The following is a 19,867-nucleotide window of genomic DNA, read 5'->3' as shown; positions in this document are numbered from 1 at the left end:
TAAAACCACGGATTACACAACCTACTTCAAAAGTCAAAATGCGTGTAATTTTTCTTCCGTGGTAAAACGGGAAACAAAATACACCATGTAGACGCCAGATTATTAGCTACTAAACACTGTGCCTGTGACAATAAATACAAATACTTAAGAATTTTAAAGCATGAATTTAAATGAAATTTCTAAATCACAATACAATCAATCCTGGAATTCTTTTTTTTCTTTTTCTTTTTTTCTGGGCATCTGTAAATACTCTCTACCTGCCATGAGGCCTGTGTCTCTCCTGGGTATCTTAGCAACAGGAGCTTGACAACACACATAGGATGAGGGAAAAAAAACAGTTGGTCTATGCACCAATAATATAAAGTATATTGTAAATTTTGAACACAAATAGCCCTATATATTTTAATGGACATATGGTAATCGTGAGATCAGATCTTCAGCGGTTGTCAGACTCCTTGTTCATACAAAAATCTCACTGGACTATTACAAGTAATGGCAAAAGGAATGTTTGGAAATGTAAACTGATATTTCCTTCTGACACACTACATCAAAATATATAAATAACTGGCTTAACCATTGTTTGGTAAAAAATACTAATATCTCTAAGACTTTTGCACTACTGTGTGTGTGTATATATAACTATATTTCTGTATATAATAATAAACTATACTGTTTATAATCACTTCTTAGTAAGATATGTCAACATTTTGAACTGCTTTAAACTTTTTATTTTCACATCAGAAGATATTTGAGTAAGCTGAAACCCAATACTTGCATTTAAAAGTGCAACTCGGAAATGTATCCAAAAAAAAAAATCCTGTTGGACTCGTCACTGGCGTGCAATGAATTCTGGGGTAGGCAAGGCCATGAAGGATTCATCTGTTGTATCCTTTACTGCACAGGAAATGAAGGACAATGAATTGGGACAGCCTTAGCAGCCTCTGAATTGGGATGCATGCAGCAACAAACTGCAGAGTTCTATGAAGGGACATGGTGAAGAAAAAAATTAGATATTAGATATAGATATATGACTGTACGTGGCAATGCTTTTGTGTTCTCTGCGTCACCCCATTAAACGTTGCATTCCCTCGCAAAACCTTTGTGTTCCACACAGATAATCAATCATCCGTTTTATTAATAAATTATTTTTTAAAACTCAAACGTGTCCTGTTGCATATTCAACTGTAATAAAGGAGAAAATAAATGCTTAAATAACTCTCAACCCTCAGGTAAACTGGCTGCGGCAGCCATCAAATCCGTTATAGACAGAAAACACAATTAGTTACGCCCAGATGGCCTTCAACAGAACTGAGAGCATCTGTCATGCCCTCCACACAAAACCAACCACTTCAGTTTATAACATGCTTCTAGCAAACCAAGAATCCCTTGCTTTCTATTTTCCACTAATGGATGTTACATAATTACATTATTACCCGTGATCTGTAAGATTGAAGTCAAATAACAACATTTGATCAGAGGCATCACGAAGCAAGAAGAAAGAAAAAACTTGAACCATGAAATTGGTTTTTAATAAGACAAAACACCAAAAACAAGTCAGTGTTATCTCAGATTTTATTCAGCAAAGCATGTGCCTACAATATCTTACAAACAGAACAAAAACAGAGGGATTGTCCTCGTACAAACAGGTCAGCAGGTAGAACATTTACAATCATGCATCATGACGAGTCGAGGAGCTCGCGACGCCTCTCGCCAACACGAGGGAACTGGCAAAGTGTGCGACGCAAGTTCAGACAAGGACCTTCTACCACTTACAAATACAATTCACTCAAATGCTACGAGCCGAGCCCAAAGCCAAGGAAGGACGAGGGGAAAGATCAATATGATCTGAGCATCAGGCAGCATCCGTGGAATTCGTTGTCCTTTTCCATTGTCCTCCAGCAGCACTGAAAGACAACTTTAATGATCGCAGAAATTACGCATTAGCTCCAGTTCTCACTCGCTCTCACGTTCAGAAAAAGCCTCATTCAGCCATCAGAAAGGTTTGAACTGATTTTGAAATTACACTAAAAATTAAAGTAGACATGAGAAAATGTCTCCTAGGTTGAAGAAAAAGAGATTCAAAGAGGTTTCCAAGCAGGTTTATATGGAAGCTCATTTTCACCACATAATAAGAAAAGATAATTGCGACTTTGTCACAATTCAGACTTTTTTTTACTCATAATTGCGAGTTGAGGGAAGGATAGACTTGATGCATTCTTCAAAATAAGACAAACGAAGGACATCAAACGAAGGTGTGAAAATTGAGAAGGCCTTCGATGGAGTTTAATGACGTGACAGCCGAGATATGCAGCCTTACTTTGACAGTCATTCATTCTTTCATACAACTTTTGAAATTGTGTGATATAAACTCGCAATTGTGAGAAAAAAATGTCAGAATTATGAGATGCAAACTAGTAATTACGAGTTTATAATTTGCAATTGCAAGATATAAACTCACAACTGTAAGAAAAAGTCAGAATTGTAAAATATAAACCCGCAATTGTGAAGAAAAGAAATCAGAATTATGAGATATAAACTCACAATTGTGAGGAAAAAAGTCAGCGTCTCGCAATTGAATCGGAATTAGAGTTTATACCTTGAAATTTCAAGGAATAAATATTTCCGATTCAAAGTCAGAATTCTGAGATAAACTCGCAATTACGAGTTTCTAACTTGAAATTGTGAGATAAACTTGCAGTTGTAGAGACAAGAGTCTCTACAATTGAGAGATGCAAACTTGCAATTGTGGAAAAAAAATATCTAAATTGTGAGAAAAAAAAGTCAGCATCTCGCAACTGAATCGCAATTATGATTTTACAACTTGGAATATCACAATATAGTACAATTAAGAAAAAGTCCAAATTGTGAGATGCAAACTAATTTCGAGTTTATAACTTGCAATTTACTTGCAAACTGTGAGAAAAAGTCAGAAGTGTGAGATATACCACAATTGTGAGGAAAAAAGGTCAGAATTGCGAGATATAAATTCACAAATGTGAGAAAAAGTCAGAATGGCTAGAAATGCAAATTAGTCATACGAGTTTATAATTTGCCATTGCAAGATATACTGTAAACGCACAACTGTAATAAAAAGTCAGAATTGTGAGATATAAACTCAATTGTGAGGGAAAAAAGTCAGAATTGTAAGAAAAAGTACATTGTGAGATAAACAATTGTGAGGAAAAAGTAATAATTGTGAGATAAACCCCCAATTGAGAGAAAATGATGAGACAAAGTCGCAATGTTGAGACAAAAAGTCGCAATGACATTCGTTTTAATTACATGATGGAAAAAAGCTTCCATTGGTTGCTCAATGCAATCATTTAGCATTTTTATATAACTTAATCAAACTAGTTATGGTAGGATGAATTAAAAAGGGGAGTAAAAAACAAAACAAAACCAGCAACTGAATCCCACTCTTTCACAGCCGTTACTGCAGTTTTGACTTGGACATGAAATGGGGAGGAAGTCAGTGAGCAGATTTATTTATTTCAACTCAAAATGTATACAGCAGGTTAAACTGAAGGAGGAAAACTGTATTAAACAAGACCGTGATGAACATGACTGACACAGTGCAAAGGCACATTAGTGTTTGGATGCCTGTTTATTATGGGCTGTAATATTGGGAGAGAGAAGGCGAGTGCTGATGAACCGTGACTGATGCAGCTTAATAAGCCTGTAACTAAGCAAGGCATGATGGGAAAATGGGTTCGTCGATAAAGACCAGTGAATCATACAAAGATGCAATGCTAAACCAAACAGGAGCATGAACTGCACAGAATGGAGGGGGAAAGCATTCGTAACAAGTCTCATGCACATCCACTGGATATGAACACGCATGCATGATATGAGTGTCATTGGGTGGAAATGAAAACCTAAAAAAACGTAAGAATAATGAAACGTTTGGTTTGGAAGGCAAAGATTAAAACAAAACAATGTATTACACGAAACAATAAAATGGCAGGAAACAATGGATTGAGAAATGAATACGAGTACAATGATTACAAAAAAATAAGATATCTACAATAATGATTTAAATTTTTTAAACTTCAATGTTAAATGTACAAGAGATTGCTGCTGCATCACTGCTGTTTACAAATACATTCATTTGAAATGTCCAGAAACAGATGTGGACCTAAATGAGACGTGAATCGTAGCGTTAATTCAGATTTAAACACACAAATCCATCGCTCCATGAAGAGGCTTTTTATTTCCACTCACTAACACTAACATTCTGCGTAAGGTGATCTTTTGTCATGTTTTACACCCATCTATTTGCATTTAAGAGGAATTTAATCGAGCACTGCGTCCACATCCACTCAGGCATCTCTTTTAGACGCGCTCGCAGTAAAACCAGCGTGGGGTTCGGATGATAAAAGAAGCATGTCGTACAAATGCCAGCTGTCATCACTAGAGGAACTCGTCTCAAAGATCATGACCAGCAGCCTGATCATGGTGCACGGCAGAGACCCGCGCGTCTGCGCGTCCTCAAAGAGGAATCGGAAGAAATACCACTGCAGAATCGCCAATGGACACATATGAAAGGGTCGGTTAAGACAAAGACACAAGAGGAATGACAAGGCAAAGGTCACCTCCAGAGAAATCAAATGTCACAGGAAGTAGGAGACACATTTGTGATCTGATCAAGAACACAAAGAGCAAGCATGAGAATGGATCAAATTTAATGGAGGCGATATTCCTCATCTCTAGTCAAACACTTTCCTCTGTTGGTACTGGATATACTGAACATTTACAGGATGGCACAGGGTGCAGGGGAAGCTCAGGCAGACTGCTTCTGTACTGAATTTAAGAGTCCTAGAATTATTTACACAGTAGATACAGGCACTTAAAAGTCTTTGGTTGGAGTGACCCAACATTGCAGAAAAATGCATTCACAGAGCTTTTTTTTTTTTTGCACCCTTCTCCTGGGTTCAGTAGGCAACATGTAGTTTTCTCACTTCCCTTTCCGATATGCTTAGGTTCAGATGTTCACCTTCAACCTTGTTTATCCCGCCGACAAGGACACCTGTGAGAAAAACGGGCGCTTTTAGTGTATTCAGCTAGAGCACGTTTGTTGTGAGCTGAATGACGACATTCATGTAACAAGAACAGCAACTACAGTTACAAATTTAACAAGCAGACTCATCACACAGATCATCTTATCCACCAGGTCGTACCTTTTCTGGACAGAAATCTGGGTTGTTCTGTCGAACTTTGCCAGGCCTGCCCTTGATGACTGCATAGCAGAACATTGTGATGACCATCACAAACAGGAAGTAGCTGGTGTGCATGAGGTGCAGGTTAATGAGAGAGCGATCGTCCTATCGGGAAAGAGAACGCAATTTGCATCTGTAAATACATGCTTTTATATAAACTGTAACAGTTTAGTTCATATTCTGTATAGTAATTCAAAGTGATAAAAAGAACATATCTGTGGTCATCACTTTGAATTACAAAATCTTACAGATTATTTTTTTAAAAGATTGGCATCAGTCTGATTAGCGTGATGCTGTAAAATATCACTGATAATGTTGTGTTACATATACATGATAAATGCAAATGCCACTTTTCTGATTAAATCAAATAAAATGTTATGTTTACTTAGGTTTTATACATGGTGTGTTATTTGTGACAGTTTTTCTAAAATTAGATCCTCTTTCTAAAATAAAAAAAGAGAAATATTGCAATATATCATATCAAAACTCATGTATCGTAATGCGTATCATATCTCCAGAGTCTTGGCGATACACAGCCCTAGTAAATAATAGATTCACTGTGCAGGATAGACATTTTTTGATTATAACAAAAGAGTTTTCACTTGTGCTGCTGCTAAACTAAAGTGATATCAGCCTCATGAATTATAAAAGGAGGTTTCTGTATACAAATATACACGCTACAAATTGTGACAACTGTATTCAAATGCGGGACTGAATCTGAAATTCTGATGTTTGACACTGTAATAACCATAGTCACAAACAGGACAAAAACAAATCTCATATGCCAAAATAGATCTGTGCTAGACAAGTGTTGAAGTGTGAATGCAACAGACCTGCCACTTGTTTTGTTAACTGTGTAATGTGTTTCTTTGTTTCTCATTTTATGACTAACTTTTCATTAGGGATGTGCGCATCGACTAATTTGACAGTCGTTTAAACTGAATTTTTGTAACGGACTAGTCTAAAAGTCAGAAACCCTTTAAAAGACTTGTGTGTATATGCATTTGAGCACTTCAATGAATCAAACAGTCAAATCCCTTAATAAAAGTCGCACACTTGGCGAATAAAGCTCATTCTGATGCGCAGTTATTTTTCCGGAGTTGAAGTGAATACGCGATGGGCATTTGCTTGCTTTGGCTATCACACCTACGTGCATGAATATGGTGATGCGTGGCTCTAGTGAAATTATGCCAGTTTGAAATGGCACAGCATACATAAAACTTTGCAGTTTTACTTTGAATTCAAAATACTTCCGCACCTTTGTCTTTTGAGCATAATTTCTGTGCTCTTCGTGACATGAAGAAAACCTATCTGAGGTAAAGTAAAAAGATTAAGCCCTAGCTCTTAAGGTATTATTTTTCCAAGAGGTTTACTTTAATGAACTATTTAAAATGCTTTTAAACAAATATAACAAGGTTCAAGGAACAGGGAAGAAGGGAGAACCGGCAAACGTTTAGCGGAAGTTTGAAAATAAATAAAACTAAAGTAAACGGCGGGCGTTTACGACTGCTGCCCATACATGGACAAAACACAACTTAAATGTGCCAGGCCTGGTCTTCCCTCGTCTTCCACAGTCGTCACTCCTCTTATTTCTCGGAGGTCCTGGGACATTAACACTCACGCCACCGGCCTCACTCCGTTTCCACAGCACGTGCCCTGCTCTTCACGGTAACATTCAAACGACAGTAATTTGAACGCTAAAATCTTGTGTATTTTCCCCCCCGTGTGATCGACTATTGTTTTCTGTGTTGACTAGTAGCAGCTGTACCATTAAGTCCAGCAATTCCCAACCCCCGGTCCCCGGGCCAGTGCCGGTCCGTGAACCCGTTTGTACCGGGCCTTGAAATATTACCAATTTTTTATTTTTTTTTGAATATAGCAATTGTCATTTTTTAATTATTTTAAGTGCTATGACATGTCCAAAACATAAACAATAAATAGATCAAAATGTGTTTCTTTGAGCGACTTGCGATTGCTTAGCGTCTCATTGGTTCTGGACATATGGTATCTGACCGGATTTTAAAGCGCGGTGCACGTGAAGTGGCAGAGAACTATGTGGAGAGATGATCGGGTCCAGCAAACTTCCATGGCCCATTTCATTGCAGACTGTTCGTGTAAAAGAAAGGGCGATGACCAACTCGAAAATAGCGGGGAAAGGAAAAGCAGGTCAAGCTTCAATCGTAATACGATGCCTCATATATTAGATATGGATTTACGTCTACAGGTGATTCTGTGGCACCAAATCCATTGTGTTGTTTGTGGTGAAATACTCTGCAATGAAGCCGTCAAAACAATCCTTTTTAAATTTCGTTTTATCATATCCTGGAATTTGTGTGCATTGTTTTGGATGCATATGTTTTTTTATGGAAGCCCAGGAAGAGCAGCTTGTCTTGTGCACGGCTAAAAATACAGTAATATCAATAACGTTAAGCAGGTCATGCTCACATTAAAATAGTTTTGTTCTCGTTGGTCTGGTCTGGTATTTTTACCAGCTTACAAGCTTAGGTTAAAGCTTGATCTCTAATTTTATACTTTTAGAAAGGATGAAATCACTGTGTGTTGCTATTGTATTCTGAAACTGTCTGACTGTTGAAACTGGCTCTTCTTTTCATACATTTAGCCTTTGTTGTCTCCTGTCGGCGAGTGAAAACACTGAGCTGCTGTTGAAGTGATTGTCTTTAGTGGTTCTGGAGAGATTTGACAGGGAAATGGGCTGGTATTTTCATACAATTTGCCATTATTACCACCTTACACCGTGTCCTAACTACACGCGACGCAACACGTGATAAAATGCGTCTTTTCCATGTTAATCAGAGTTTTTGTCCTAACCACCCGCGCCGTCGCGCTGGAACAAACACAAAGTGTGGGAATGATAATCTCAGGCACTGTTTATGTGCTTTATTTAATGTTAAAAGCATGTAATGTGACTTTGAATATCATTTGTAGCTGTAAAAGCATAATGGATAATTTACCTCAGATCTTGAAATTAAACAAATGGAAACAAGAACGTTCAAACTGTGAAGAAACAAGTTATTTGACAAAGATTGTTTTAGTAACTCAGTAGCCTATGTATTTGAATACTGTTTGGTGTAATATTTTAGAATTTGTTAATGTTATCCATTTTCTTGCAATTGCCGTCAAGATTACTCTGGTGCTGTGCACTCGCCGCGAGAGCCCACCCACGCGCTGTTCTGATTGGCTCTGGGTTTTGATGGATTTGTACCCATCTCGCAGTCGCGTCGCCTCTAGTGTGGACAGACAAATTATTTGTAGCTGGATCTTATCGCATCGCGTCTGGTTAGGACACGGTGTTAGTGAGTGAGTGCTGTGGGAGTTGCTTTTGAAATAGGCCTAATTGTATGGGAGAATAGGGAAACATTTTGTGAACTGGTCTTAAAGTTTAAAAAGATAGCTATATTCATACAATTAGCCTTAGTTGCCATCTAGTTCATTACATGCAGATAAATGATAGTCTGTTACTGCTTTACACAGTGCTATGTTTCAAAATGATGCATCTTAAAATTGAGGTATTAAAATGGACAACTGGTCCCTGGAATTTTTTTTATGAATATGCTGGTCCCTGGCACAAAAAAGGTTGGGAACCCCTGATTTAGTCGACTAGTCTTGCACATCCCTAATATATACTAGTACTGTACATTCACAAAGCACTTATTCACACAATGTTCCTATCAAACACTCACATCTGGAACGATGACAGTGAGCTTGGGATTCAGTGTGTGATACACCTTCCCAATGGCACCTTTGTAACACCAGAATGGGTTGTACTCCTGTGTGTATTTTGTGTCCGAGTCTCGTGCTGTGGTGAAAATCTTGTACAAGGATGTGGCATTGCTGTAGGTCTCTGGGACACAGTGAGGCGGCTGCCTGCAGAAGATTTGCAAAACAAGGCATGAATTACTCATCCTAGATGAAGCCATCTCAAGTCAGTTTTCTTAAAAAACAAGCTTCAGTTATGTAACACCAATTTGACCTATGCTGCCCCTTCTGTGTGTGTTCTTTATGTTTTGCTTTGGCAGTCTGGGTCAACACTTATTTCTTAGTTAGTTACTCAACAGACAAACATTTACAGAGAAAATCCACAGTTGACAGCCTACAGCAATATTTGAGAGCACATCTTGAAAATACAAAACACACAGTAGGGGAGAGTGGGGTAAGTGTGTCAGTGGGTAAGTTGTACCAGCCCATTATCTAACAAACCGTGCATATACGTTTGAATTTAGAAAGAGAGCCCATAATGGGTTCATTATATTCACAAAAAAAAATAAAAAATAAAATGTTTGTATTACTTTAAATAAAAGTTAACTGAAACAAAACGCATTTCATTTCAGCTAGTTGCTAAAGAACATTTTTCATTTTCCTTTAGTTTAACAATGTACTAAGAGAACTAAAACAAAAATGGCAACATTTTTACTACAATTAAAAAAACAAACAAAAAAATCCAGTTGTTTAAAATATAAAACACTATAATAGTATCTTACAGTATATAATCATACTATCTATCCATCCATTCATCCATCTGTAAGTCTATCTATCTATCTATCTATCTATCTATCTATCTATCTATCTGTATCTTTGGGGAGACAGACTTTCGGTTAACAATTCATAGGTTTTCGATACGATTTTTGCAAATTCAGAACGATACGATTCGAGAGGATTCACAATGAAATTCGATGGGATTCGATTAAAGATTTGATTCTGCATTTTTAAGTGCATTCACAGGATTTACTAAAATGCTTTCCCTTATGCGTCTGAGGGTACATTTAAACAACGATGTACTAAAAACGTTAAAAAAAATTATACAATAAAATATATAGAATTAGAAAAGGTTGTAAACGGTTTCATTTCATTCACATTTTGTGAATTTTTCTAACTTCTCTATTTTCAGTTGATAACAGACATCCTGATATTCAGTAAAATGTGCAAGTAAAAAGTTGCACAACTTGCCCCACATTTCCCCTACATGACTGACCTGTAGTGTGATACACTTTCTATAGACACTTACACTGTGACTGGGAAGACATTACTGACTGCTGTGATGGTCATACAGGTGCTGAAGACCATCTGCTCACAGCGACCATGCAGAACACACTCATCTGAGTTCCAGGCTGCCGGCAGAGTGAAAGTGATGTTCATCTCTTCATGGGCCTCTCTGCCTTTAATGACATAAACACACCCACACAGAGTCAGCATGTTCTGTAAAACAAAGGTAGCTTAGATGTGCCTGCAAGTGATATCTAGAAGGTATTCAGTTCCGGCCTCTCTAACACGGTTATCCCTTTGTGCACAATGGACCATTGTTTTCATGTTCAGTCACAACACCAGGGGAAAAAATAAACACACAGCAATGGCTCTCCACCCTGATCTATTTGAATAAAATAGACCGTAACGGAGGCTGGATTGAGTGGATTCTGTTCAAAATGTCTAAACGTACTCAATGTAAACTTCACTATCAGTAGCTCAATGACCTCGAAACTTTTGAGGTCAGCAAGATTGTTTTGAAAGAATCTAATACTTCTATTAAAGTAAAAACATTCATAATGTTACAAAAGATTTCTATTTTAAAGAAAAAGATTCTGTTCCTCAAAGAATCCTAAAAAAAAACAAAAGAAACAACGCATCACAGTTTCCACAAGAATACTAAGCAGCACAACTGATTTTAACATTGACAAACTTAAAAAAAAAAGTTTGTTGAGCACCAAATAAGGATATTATAATTGTTTTACTGTATTTTGGCTCTTTGGTGACCATAAGAACCTTCTTTCAAAACAATTTTTTAAAAAAATCTTACTTACAGACCCCAAACTTTTGAATGGCAGTATATGTAAAATAGTACACCAAAGATGCCCAGATGGTGTATCATTTTGAGTTTCAGCGTTTATCATCAGTGAATGGTTTTTCAGCTAATACTGCCCACAACCCAGTGTACAACAGAAGAAGTTTGCATTGGTTCTCTTATGCGTTTCTCTTATAGAGGGAGCAGGGAAAATATGTTTATAATAAATATATATCCATAACAACCACAAGATAAGCCACAAAGAAGGTGCCATGGCTGTTTTTAAACACATGAATCTAAAAGTTAAGTATAATAAATGTAACTAGATGCTAGCATCAACACATCAACATGTTCTCTGGGTCAAAACGCATAAGGAAGAGATTGGTCCCTCTTATAATTTTCTCATTGGTAAATGCATACTTTGCATACCCTGCCATTTTTTCTTCAAGAAAAGAAACGCACGCACAGAAACATACAGACCAGTTTTTTAAAGCATTATTTTAACTAAAGAAGCAAAATATATTATTGTAAAATTTCCTCTATGATTCGAGCTAGGGCTGGGCGATATGACCAAAATCTCATATCACGATATAAGTCATCTCATATCCCGATAACGATATATCACGATATAGTGCACCTTTTCTGTAAATTCAAACAATTAATAATTTATATATATAATTACCACATGGAAAATACTTTTAGTATCAAATAAAAGAATAGTTGATATATATATTGAGTATATATTAAGTATATCCTCAAAAATGTTTTTAATATATATATATATATATATATATATATATCATATATCCTCAAAAAAAAAGGGCAAATGTTTGATTAAGAATGTAGAAATATAAATATGAACAAAATATAAAACACTTTTCAAAAACAAATGATTACAGGCCCAACATAAAATATTGCTATATAAAATACCAAATGTAAAGATTCAATGGAAGATGTTTAAAATGTAGCACCAATAAGTGCTCGGAACCTGTTCAATGAACGAAAACAAACAAACGAAATTTTGACAGGAGCATAACCAGAAACGGAAACCAAATCAAATTTAATCGTTCTGAACAGACACGCTTATTTGAAATGGCCATTAACCGGTTAACAACGTTATTTGATCGTTCTGTTAACTATTTTAATTTGCCAGTCAACCAATCACGAATTCAAATAGTACAGACTGAGCAAATGTGATATTGACGCATAGCCTATCCAACTTGAGTGAAATGCCCATGCTCAGCTGTCAGTTATCAGATAAGTCGCAATGGCAATGCGCTGGCGTTAGTTTTCCATACTGTATGTCACCAACTGTCAAAAAATTAGGCCTACATTTCAGTGAAAATGAATAGCAGGTAATATGCAACTTTTTGTTTTTTGAAACCAGCGAAAATTGCAGGATAGTGTAGAACATGGATCCACACAACGTCCAACGCATTCTCATCCTTGGGCGTCATATACTGACGCTTTTGACAAATCGTCTACATCCAACGCACATGGCACCCTTTAGCGTCAATATGACACGCACAGAGCTTTGTTCGGTTATGGTTGGGTTTAGGTCTGGGGTAGGGTTAGGGTTAGACCGCTAGGAGGCGCCTTCTGGCCCATATCTATCTGCGTCTCATATTGACGCTAAAGGGTGCCATGTGCGTTGGATGTAGGCGATTTGTCAAAAGCGTCATTATATGACGCCTTGGGATGAGATCGGGCTGCAACGTCACATCACGCACTTAAAGTGCTTCTGTGTACGGAGAAAACAGAATAAAGCTAAATATATAAAACTAATATATAGGCCTATATGCAAAATATAGGCTATTTGCCTTAAATAATTACAGATTAACAAAACGAAAGGAAGCATTTTGCTGAGCTTCGGATCATGCGACAGGGTCCAAAGTTCACAAAAAGGAAACCGAGATGGTAGAAAAGGGAATCGAGCTTGTTTTCTGTATTTTACGGCTTTACAGTTTTGAATCATTTCTTGCTTCTATCCGTATGACCATAAATTACGGAGTAACGGGTTCCTGTTCCTGTGATCGCGCCGACGCTTCACGGCACGCGCACACGTTCTTGCATTGCTAACTTGACATAGCAGCATGTTCATTATCAAAATATAATAGTCAACCAAACATATAGAAATTTAACCAAATCATGTTCATGCTACAGAGGTAGCCCCTCATTTAGGAATGAGCTCCTCGGTTTGTCCTGGCTGGTCCTGCTTGGTAACACCCGGTTCTATCACCCTTCACTCGCCATGTTATTCACGTTTCTGCCTGCATTCTCACGGCGGTGTGTAAGATTGCAGTCCTCTAAATGATGAAAATGTTTTGCCGTAAACAATGTTTTTTGCGACACCACGATATGAACGATAGAGCATAATATGAATCGATAGACTTTTTATATCGTCCATCCAATATATATCGTCATATCGCACAGCCCTAATTCGAGCATGTTATTAAAATAAGCTTCTTTCAATGGTCTTTCTTTCCCCACTAAAGGAGATAAAAGCTATATTTGCATGCCTAGAAATTTGATGTGCTGACTCAAACATACAGTAGGTACAGTACTTTCCTATCCTATTAAGGAAGTGAAAACTGAGTGCAGAGTAGGAATATGCAAGTTGTGAAAAAACGTAAAAAACAGCTGATAAAATCATCCAATCACATGGAGGTATGTTATCAGATGGCACAGGTCCAGGTTAAATCCCACCCCCACCCCCAAAAAAACTGAGACATACCAGCAAGGCCAACTTGCTGCCCAAGCGCACTGGCATAAAGGTGAGTAATATTGCGCGAGTAGCCGCCGAATGGCCTCAGTGGGTCCAGGGTCAATGTGATGGCCACTGAGATGTTGATCAGACCGGGGTCCTCCAGCAGGGCTGGCGACTGCGTGCTGGATCGCGCCTGGCTACTGGTCACCGTGCTCTCTGGTGTAATAGACTCATTCAAGCTGTGCTTGAGGGTCTCGTTTTCTGAGATGCAAAAGTCAAGCTCGTTGAATCGGAGAAGGAAGGTGTTCCAATCCTGGGGAGAAAAAAAAAAATAGTCACAAAAATGTAAATTCAAAGTAAAGATTATCGCCAGCATTTCCTAAACAATATTTATGCAGTTTCATACCTGTATGTCTATTACAGTGTTGTTTTATTAACTAAAACTATTCAAAATTATTTTAAGTAATTGAAATAATGCTGGCATAAAAATAAAAAAAATTATAAAAAAGTATTAGATGATTTGGCATGAAAGTTGAAGTAAAAAAAATCTAAAATTAAAACTGAATTTAAAATAAATTAAAGCTTTATATAAATAAATTTTTAAAAATAAAAAAATTAAATAAATCACAGCTAAATTGCATTACTAAAACAAACAACTAAAATGAAAACAGAAAATATAAAAAACATATATTATATTATATAAATAGTATATAAATAATAAAATAACACTGGTCTACTAATCATTAACTATTTTGTTCCCAAGTATTATCAATGGGTCATGGCTCACACATTTGAGGTAAACCAAGTTATTTTCTACCTCGGTCATTTCAGGTGATTTGATCTCCTTGATCTTAAAGAAGTATCCAATAGTGAGGAAAGCAATAGCCACAGCGCTGACGCTGACCATAAAAATGACCAGCGGTGGACGGTTAGTTATGTAGATCTTCAGATTCTCCAGTGGATTCAACAACAACACCTGCAACAAGAAAAAAGTCCCACAAGCTTAGGGAAACTCTGACCTACATCAACACTGGCATTGAATGAATCTAGTATAACATGTCAGTGAATTCTAATTAATTTTTGTAAAAACTGGTTTGTGATCTCAATCCTAACTGTAAGGCAACATTTTTTGGCTCTAGCTCATTTAATTGTTCTTGACAAAAGTTTCACAACTTGCTTTACAGTCATTTTGACATGTACATTCCTAAACACCAGTCAATGGCAGATCTTGGTTCAAAGTCTTGCTTGTTTTGCACATTAATATCAAAGAGGGCTAATGGTTACAAAATCAAATATTATTGCAGCTTAAGAATTATTAGAGGAGTAAAGCTCTGTAGTCTGTACATTAAATTGTGTGGAAAACAAACAAGAGGTTTTAGAAAGTAAGCAGAAACTCCACACCCCACATACTAACAAACTCAAACAAACAACGGCAGAATGAGCTGACAAAAATAATAAAGAGACAATACGCTCAGTGAATACTCTTCTTAGCACTTCTGTGTGGCTAAAAGCGTTCACAAATCCTGGTTTACAACCAATCACATTAAATCCTGTAAATGGAGACATTAAGCCATTATCGAGAAACCTGGTTTTACATGCTTTAGAAGCTAATGCTGGTTTGTGTATAATATGTGACATGTAACACTGCCTCAAGTTATCTTGAGGTGAAGCATAATGTTTCCACCCTTGTATTTTGAATATGAAAATAAACACACCAACATCCTATAATTTTTTATTTAAATATCAGACTGAAATTCTTTTGGTGATGTTCAGCTCAGTTAAATGGTTGTGTTGAACATGCATTCTTAATCACAATCTCATCAATATTTAATTCAGTGAGTTACGTGTGAATGTGTGATTATAGGCTAATCTTTGGAAAAAATAAATAAAAAATTTTAACCCCCTTTTGTGACAATGTGTCAAAAGCAGGCAGTAATCAATAACGGTAAATAAGAAAATCACAACTGATATTCCTTCCAATTTATCTATCACACTGCATAGTAAAAAAAACCAAGGAACATGTTAGCTAATCTAAAAGATCATCCGAGTTTTCAATGCATATAGAGAACAGGGTTCCTCAAATCCAGTCCTGCAGTTTTTATTTTATTTTAATTTCGGTGCATTAGTTCCAACCCTAATCAAACACACCCGAACTAGCAGAGTTCCTACAAAATTGTAGGTGAGTGAGTCAAATCACGGTTTGAGATAAACTCTGCAGGACAGTGGCCCTCCATTTGAGGAGCACTGTGCAGTTTATACACTAAAAGGCCAATTCACACTCATCAAGACGGACAATTGACCGTTCGCAAAGACCCACCCCCTTTAGTTACTGTCGCTATGTCGACAAGCTCTTCCTTCTAGTTCATTTAGCATCAAATAAACATAAGAAGGAATGTAGTTTTAACCGCGGAAAGACGTCAGTACACCCATGTTAATATACTAACTCTCCTGACTGCTTTGTCAGACAAAATGGCGGCTGGCGAAGTATGATTGGTCAGATCACCTGTCAATCAAGCTCCTTGGGAAAGGTCAATTAAAGTATGCTACTTATCAGACATTCCACGACCCAACGAAAGCCACCTGAACATGTTCAATCAGAGAAAACAAGTGGCGACCAATGGCAACAGACCCTGACAGACGTAACACGCATGGTGCTTAGCCTGGGACCCGGACACAGACCAAAGAAAGCCATCTTGAAGAACATCTGAACTCTCTAATAGAGAGCCTAAGTCCCGCCCCTCCGCTTCCGGCTCATGGGACCTTATTTCGGAAAAAATATGTATGGTAGTCAATGGCGAGAGACAACTTATCTTTTTATTCCATCCGAACTGTGCCATGAATTACACATATGATGTTTGTCAATTTAAAATATAATTATGAAAGTCAAGAAAGTCGCAGTTTGTCATAAAACAGAAGAGTAACATTTAGTTTTATGTGAAATTCGCCCAATGAACTACATCTCTCGTCTCGCCGTCACCGTTGCTCGTATGTGTGCAGTCTGGTACAAAACACACACACGGCGTAACGTCACGATTATAACGTAAGACTATAGAAAAAAATTACAGACGTTAGCTTCATTCATTGAGTGAAAAGGTATGACGTCACATGTGCGCCTTTTCGGTTTGTAGTCTTTGTAATTACGTATTTTCACAGTCTTATACCTCAACAGTTTTACATCAAACTGCGACTTTCTTGACTTTAAAATGTATATTTTAAATTGACAAACATCATATGTGTAATTCAGGGCACAATTCAAATGAGATCAAAATATTTGTTGTCAGTCGCCATTGACTACCATTACAATATTTTTCCGAAATAAGGTCCCATGGTGGTCAACCGGAAGGGGAGGGACTTAGGCTCTCTATCGCTCCACGAGGAGGCGATGAACGAGGAGTGAGGAAGCTATGAGCGAGGATACAAAGGTGTATTCTATGCGGAAGTATTTCTTGAGAAACCTGACGCACGTATACATTCTCCTCCCCTTTCACATCTGTCATAATTAATTTAATTTAAGCTTTTCCTTTGCTGTTTAAATAAACCATACATCTTAAATATTTCAACAGGGCATCTTGTGTTATAATTATTTATTAATAATTTCTTAAATTAACCAAACCTTAACAACATACGGGCAGATCCCTTGAGCGCAGCTGATGACGCTGGGAAGTGACGCTCGAGTGATCAAGAATATTCCAGTACACATATAAGCTTTCCTTCGATTCCTCTGTTCTCCTTTCCTTGCATCCTACGGGTGTTGGAGCTGAGACGACTAGGGGTGGGCGGATCGATCCTGAAGTATTGATATTTTTTACCAGTAATTTTTATTAATTAAGCACACAATTCAGTGCGTAAAATACGTTTCTAAGTGGAAAAATAAGCGACATAACGGTTGCAAATGTTCACGTCAGTAAGATTTATTTTAATATGTTAAGGATCGATGCATTAAATTGATCAAGTGACAGTCAAGGATTTTACACTGTAAAAAAAAAAATCTAACAAATAATTTGTTAACACTAAATAAATAAGTTGAACACTTCGTTCATCAAATAATTCTGCATAAAATGTATCATGGTTTCCACAAAAATCTGTTTTCAACATTGATAATAATAAGAAATGTTTCTTGAGCATGAAATCAGCATATTAAAATGAATTCTCATCATGAAGAATCATGAAGAGTGGAGTAATGATGCTGAAAATTCAGCTTTGATCACAAGGAATAAATTACAGTTTACTATAACATAGAAAACAGACAGCCTATGTTAAATTGTAATAATATTACAGTTTTTACTATATTTTTTATCAAATAAATGCAGAAGAGAATTAAAAATCGTACAGACCCCAAACTTTTGAACAGTATGCTAGTGTACAATAATGCATTTACTATAATTAGGGTAGCTTGGTAAAGGTCACTGACTAAATACAGGCGAGTTGAGAGCACAAATCACAAAATATTTAACTTAGTGGTCATGAAAACTTTCTCAGATTTAGCGTATTAATGACCTCATAAATCATGACACACTGCTCTAGCACAGGAAAGTGCATGCAAGTTCAAGTGCATGCTTTTAAAATTAAAAAGTTTTGGTATCGGCGACACTGGCCCTGTATTTACTTGGTATTGGATAGATACCGAATTTTGCAGTATCGCCCACCCCTACTTGCGACGCTATGTTGTGTGTATACATGTTGCTATAGCAACAAGACGCCCTCGACTGCCATTTCGAACTAACGCTGCCAACTAACTTATTTATTTATACTAAAAAAAGCACCATTGTCAACTTTTTCTTGTCAAAAAAAAAAAAAAACGAAAAGTGTGTACTTATGTACTATGTCGATTATTTTCATAAACACTGCGAATTTGAAAGTAATGAGTCGAATCAAAAACACTGGAGCAGTTACTATAATAGCTGACTCGATTAACTGCAAATTAATACTGTCATCATGTCTGGCTCATATTGAATACAAAAAATATGTTGTGGTGTCATTCAGAACAAATGAAACATTGATCACACATTAGCCTATGTTTATTATTTTGAATTGCTATATATAGCCTATGGTCAACTTCTGAATAGCATATCTGCCATCTCCATCTCTAAAACTCTGTGAAAAGTCGTTAAAACTTTTACAAGAATTTCATAAATTGCATTAGCAGCTACTGATCTCTGACCAGAAATGAAGAATTGACAACAGACTGATGAGGGATTTTTTTTCTTTCAAATGTACTATTTAGTATTTACAAATATTAACTTACAATCTTTTTTTCCCAAACATTTCTAACATACACGTAAGTTAGTAACGTTAGATGAACCGCTAATCAACCAAAATCGTTGGGAATAAATCGAAATAAGAATAGTTGATTCCCACTCTGCCTTTCCAGACAGCACATAGGGATCTACCTGACAGAAACACACTGTTATGTTCCCTTGGCTTGAGTCATATTTGCTCTTGTTAGACTGCTGCTGCTGATGGCCTGAATCTCTCGACCTCTTTAGTCGTAGTCTGCAGCACATATTGAGCTGTCAAAATCTAGTGTCAAATCCCAGTGATCTACCAATCGAGACAGTATTTATGGGGTCTCTGACACACGTAAATGCAGAATAGACAGTCAATTCACTAGGTTAATACACGTCCTATAGCTGCTTGTGTTAGCTAACGTTACGAGCTTCGATCTGAACGACACGTATCTTAGCTATTCTCACCAAAACAGCTCAACCTAGTGATATGCAAATGCAGCAGCTACGCGGCTAGCTAGTTATGCAACCATTCCCAACCACACAAATACAACATGTTAAGCAATTGACTTAAAACAAGCTGGAAATATCAAACTCACCATTTTGCCTCAGCGAGTGCGCAAGACAGCTGAGGCGGCTAACGCTAACAAACTCGAGCCTAACGGGCCTGTGCGACAAACGCACAGCTGACAGCGGTATTGGAGTACACAACACTCCTTCCCATTATTTGCAGGTGCACTATATTCTCAAAACAGGGTTTTATATGGCCTTTGCGACTACAACGAGCTGCTGTTTTTAACGGAAACTGACTGGAATGTCTTCTGTGTTTAGAGACCAGCAGCACCACAGCCAATCAGGTTACTTTCACTTCTCTACGCACGCACCGATCACGCACGGCGGAACTTAACAAAGCGCAAAGCCTGTC

General features: G+C 37.2%; 1 protein-coding gene across 1 annotated transcript; it reads right to left on the bottom strand.

Annotated features, from left to right (window-relative positions):
• Positions 1-3,469: 3,469 nt before the first annotated feature.
• On the bottom strand, positions 3,470-19,850 carry tmem248 (transmembrane protein 248). The gene is made up of 7 exons (XM_079608665.1): positions 19,542-19,850; positions 14,535-14,693; positions 13,745-14,030; positions 10,240-10,390; positions 8,918-9,101; positions 5,178-5,321; positions 3,470-5,026 (listed from the first exon to the last, which is right to left on the bottom strand). The coding sequence occupies exons 1-7, from the start codon at positions 19,542-19,544 to the stop codon at positions 5,006-5,008; spliced, it is 948 nt and encodes a 315-aa protein (XP_079464791.1). The 5' UTR covers positions 19,545-19,850; the 3' UTR covers positions 3,470-5,005.
• Between the last annotated feature and the right edge of the window lie 17 nt (positions 19,851-19,867).

Source organism: Phoxinus phoxinus (genome assembly GCF_949152265.1).
Source record: "Phoxinus phoxinus genome assembly, chromosome: 3".
NCBI classification, from domain to species: Eukaryota; Metazoa; Chordata; class Actinopteri; order Cypriniformes; family Leuciscidae; genus Phoxinus; species Phoxinus phoxinus.
This window is presented reverse-complemented; position numbering and strand designations above follow the sequence as displayed.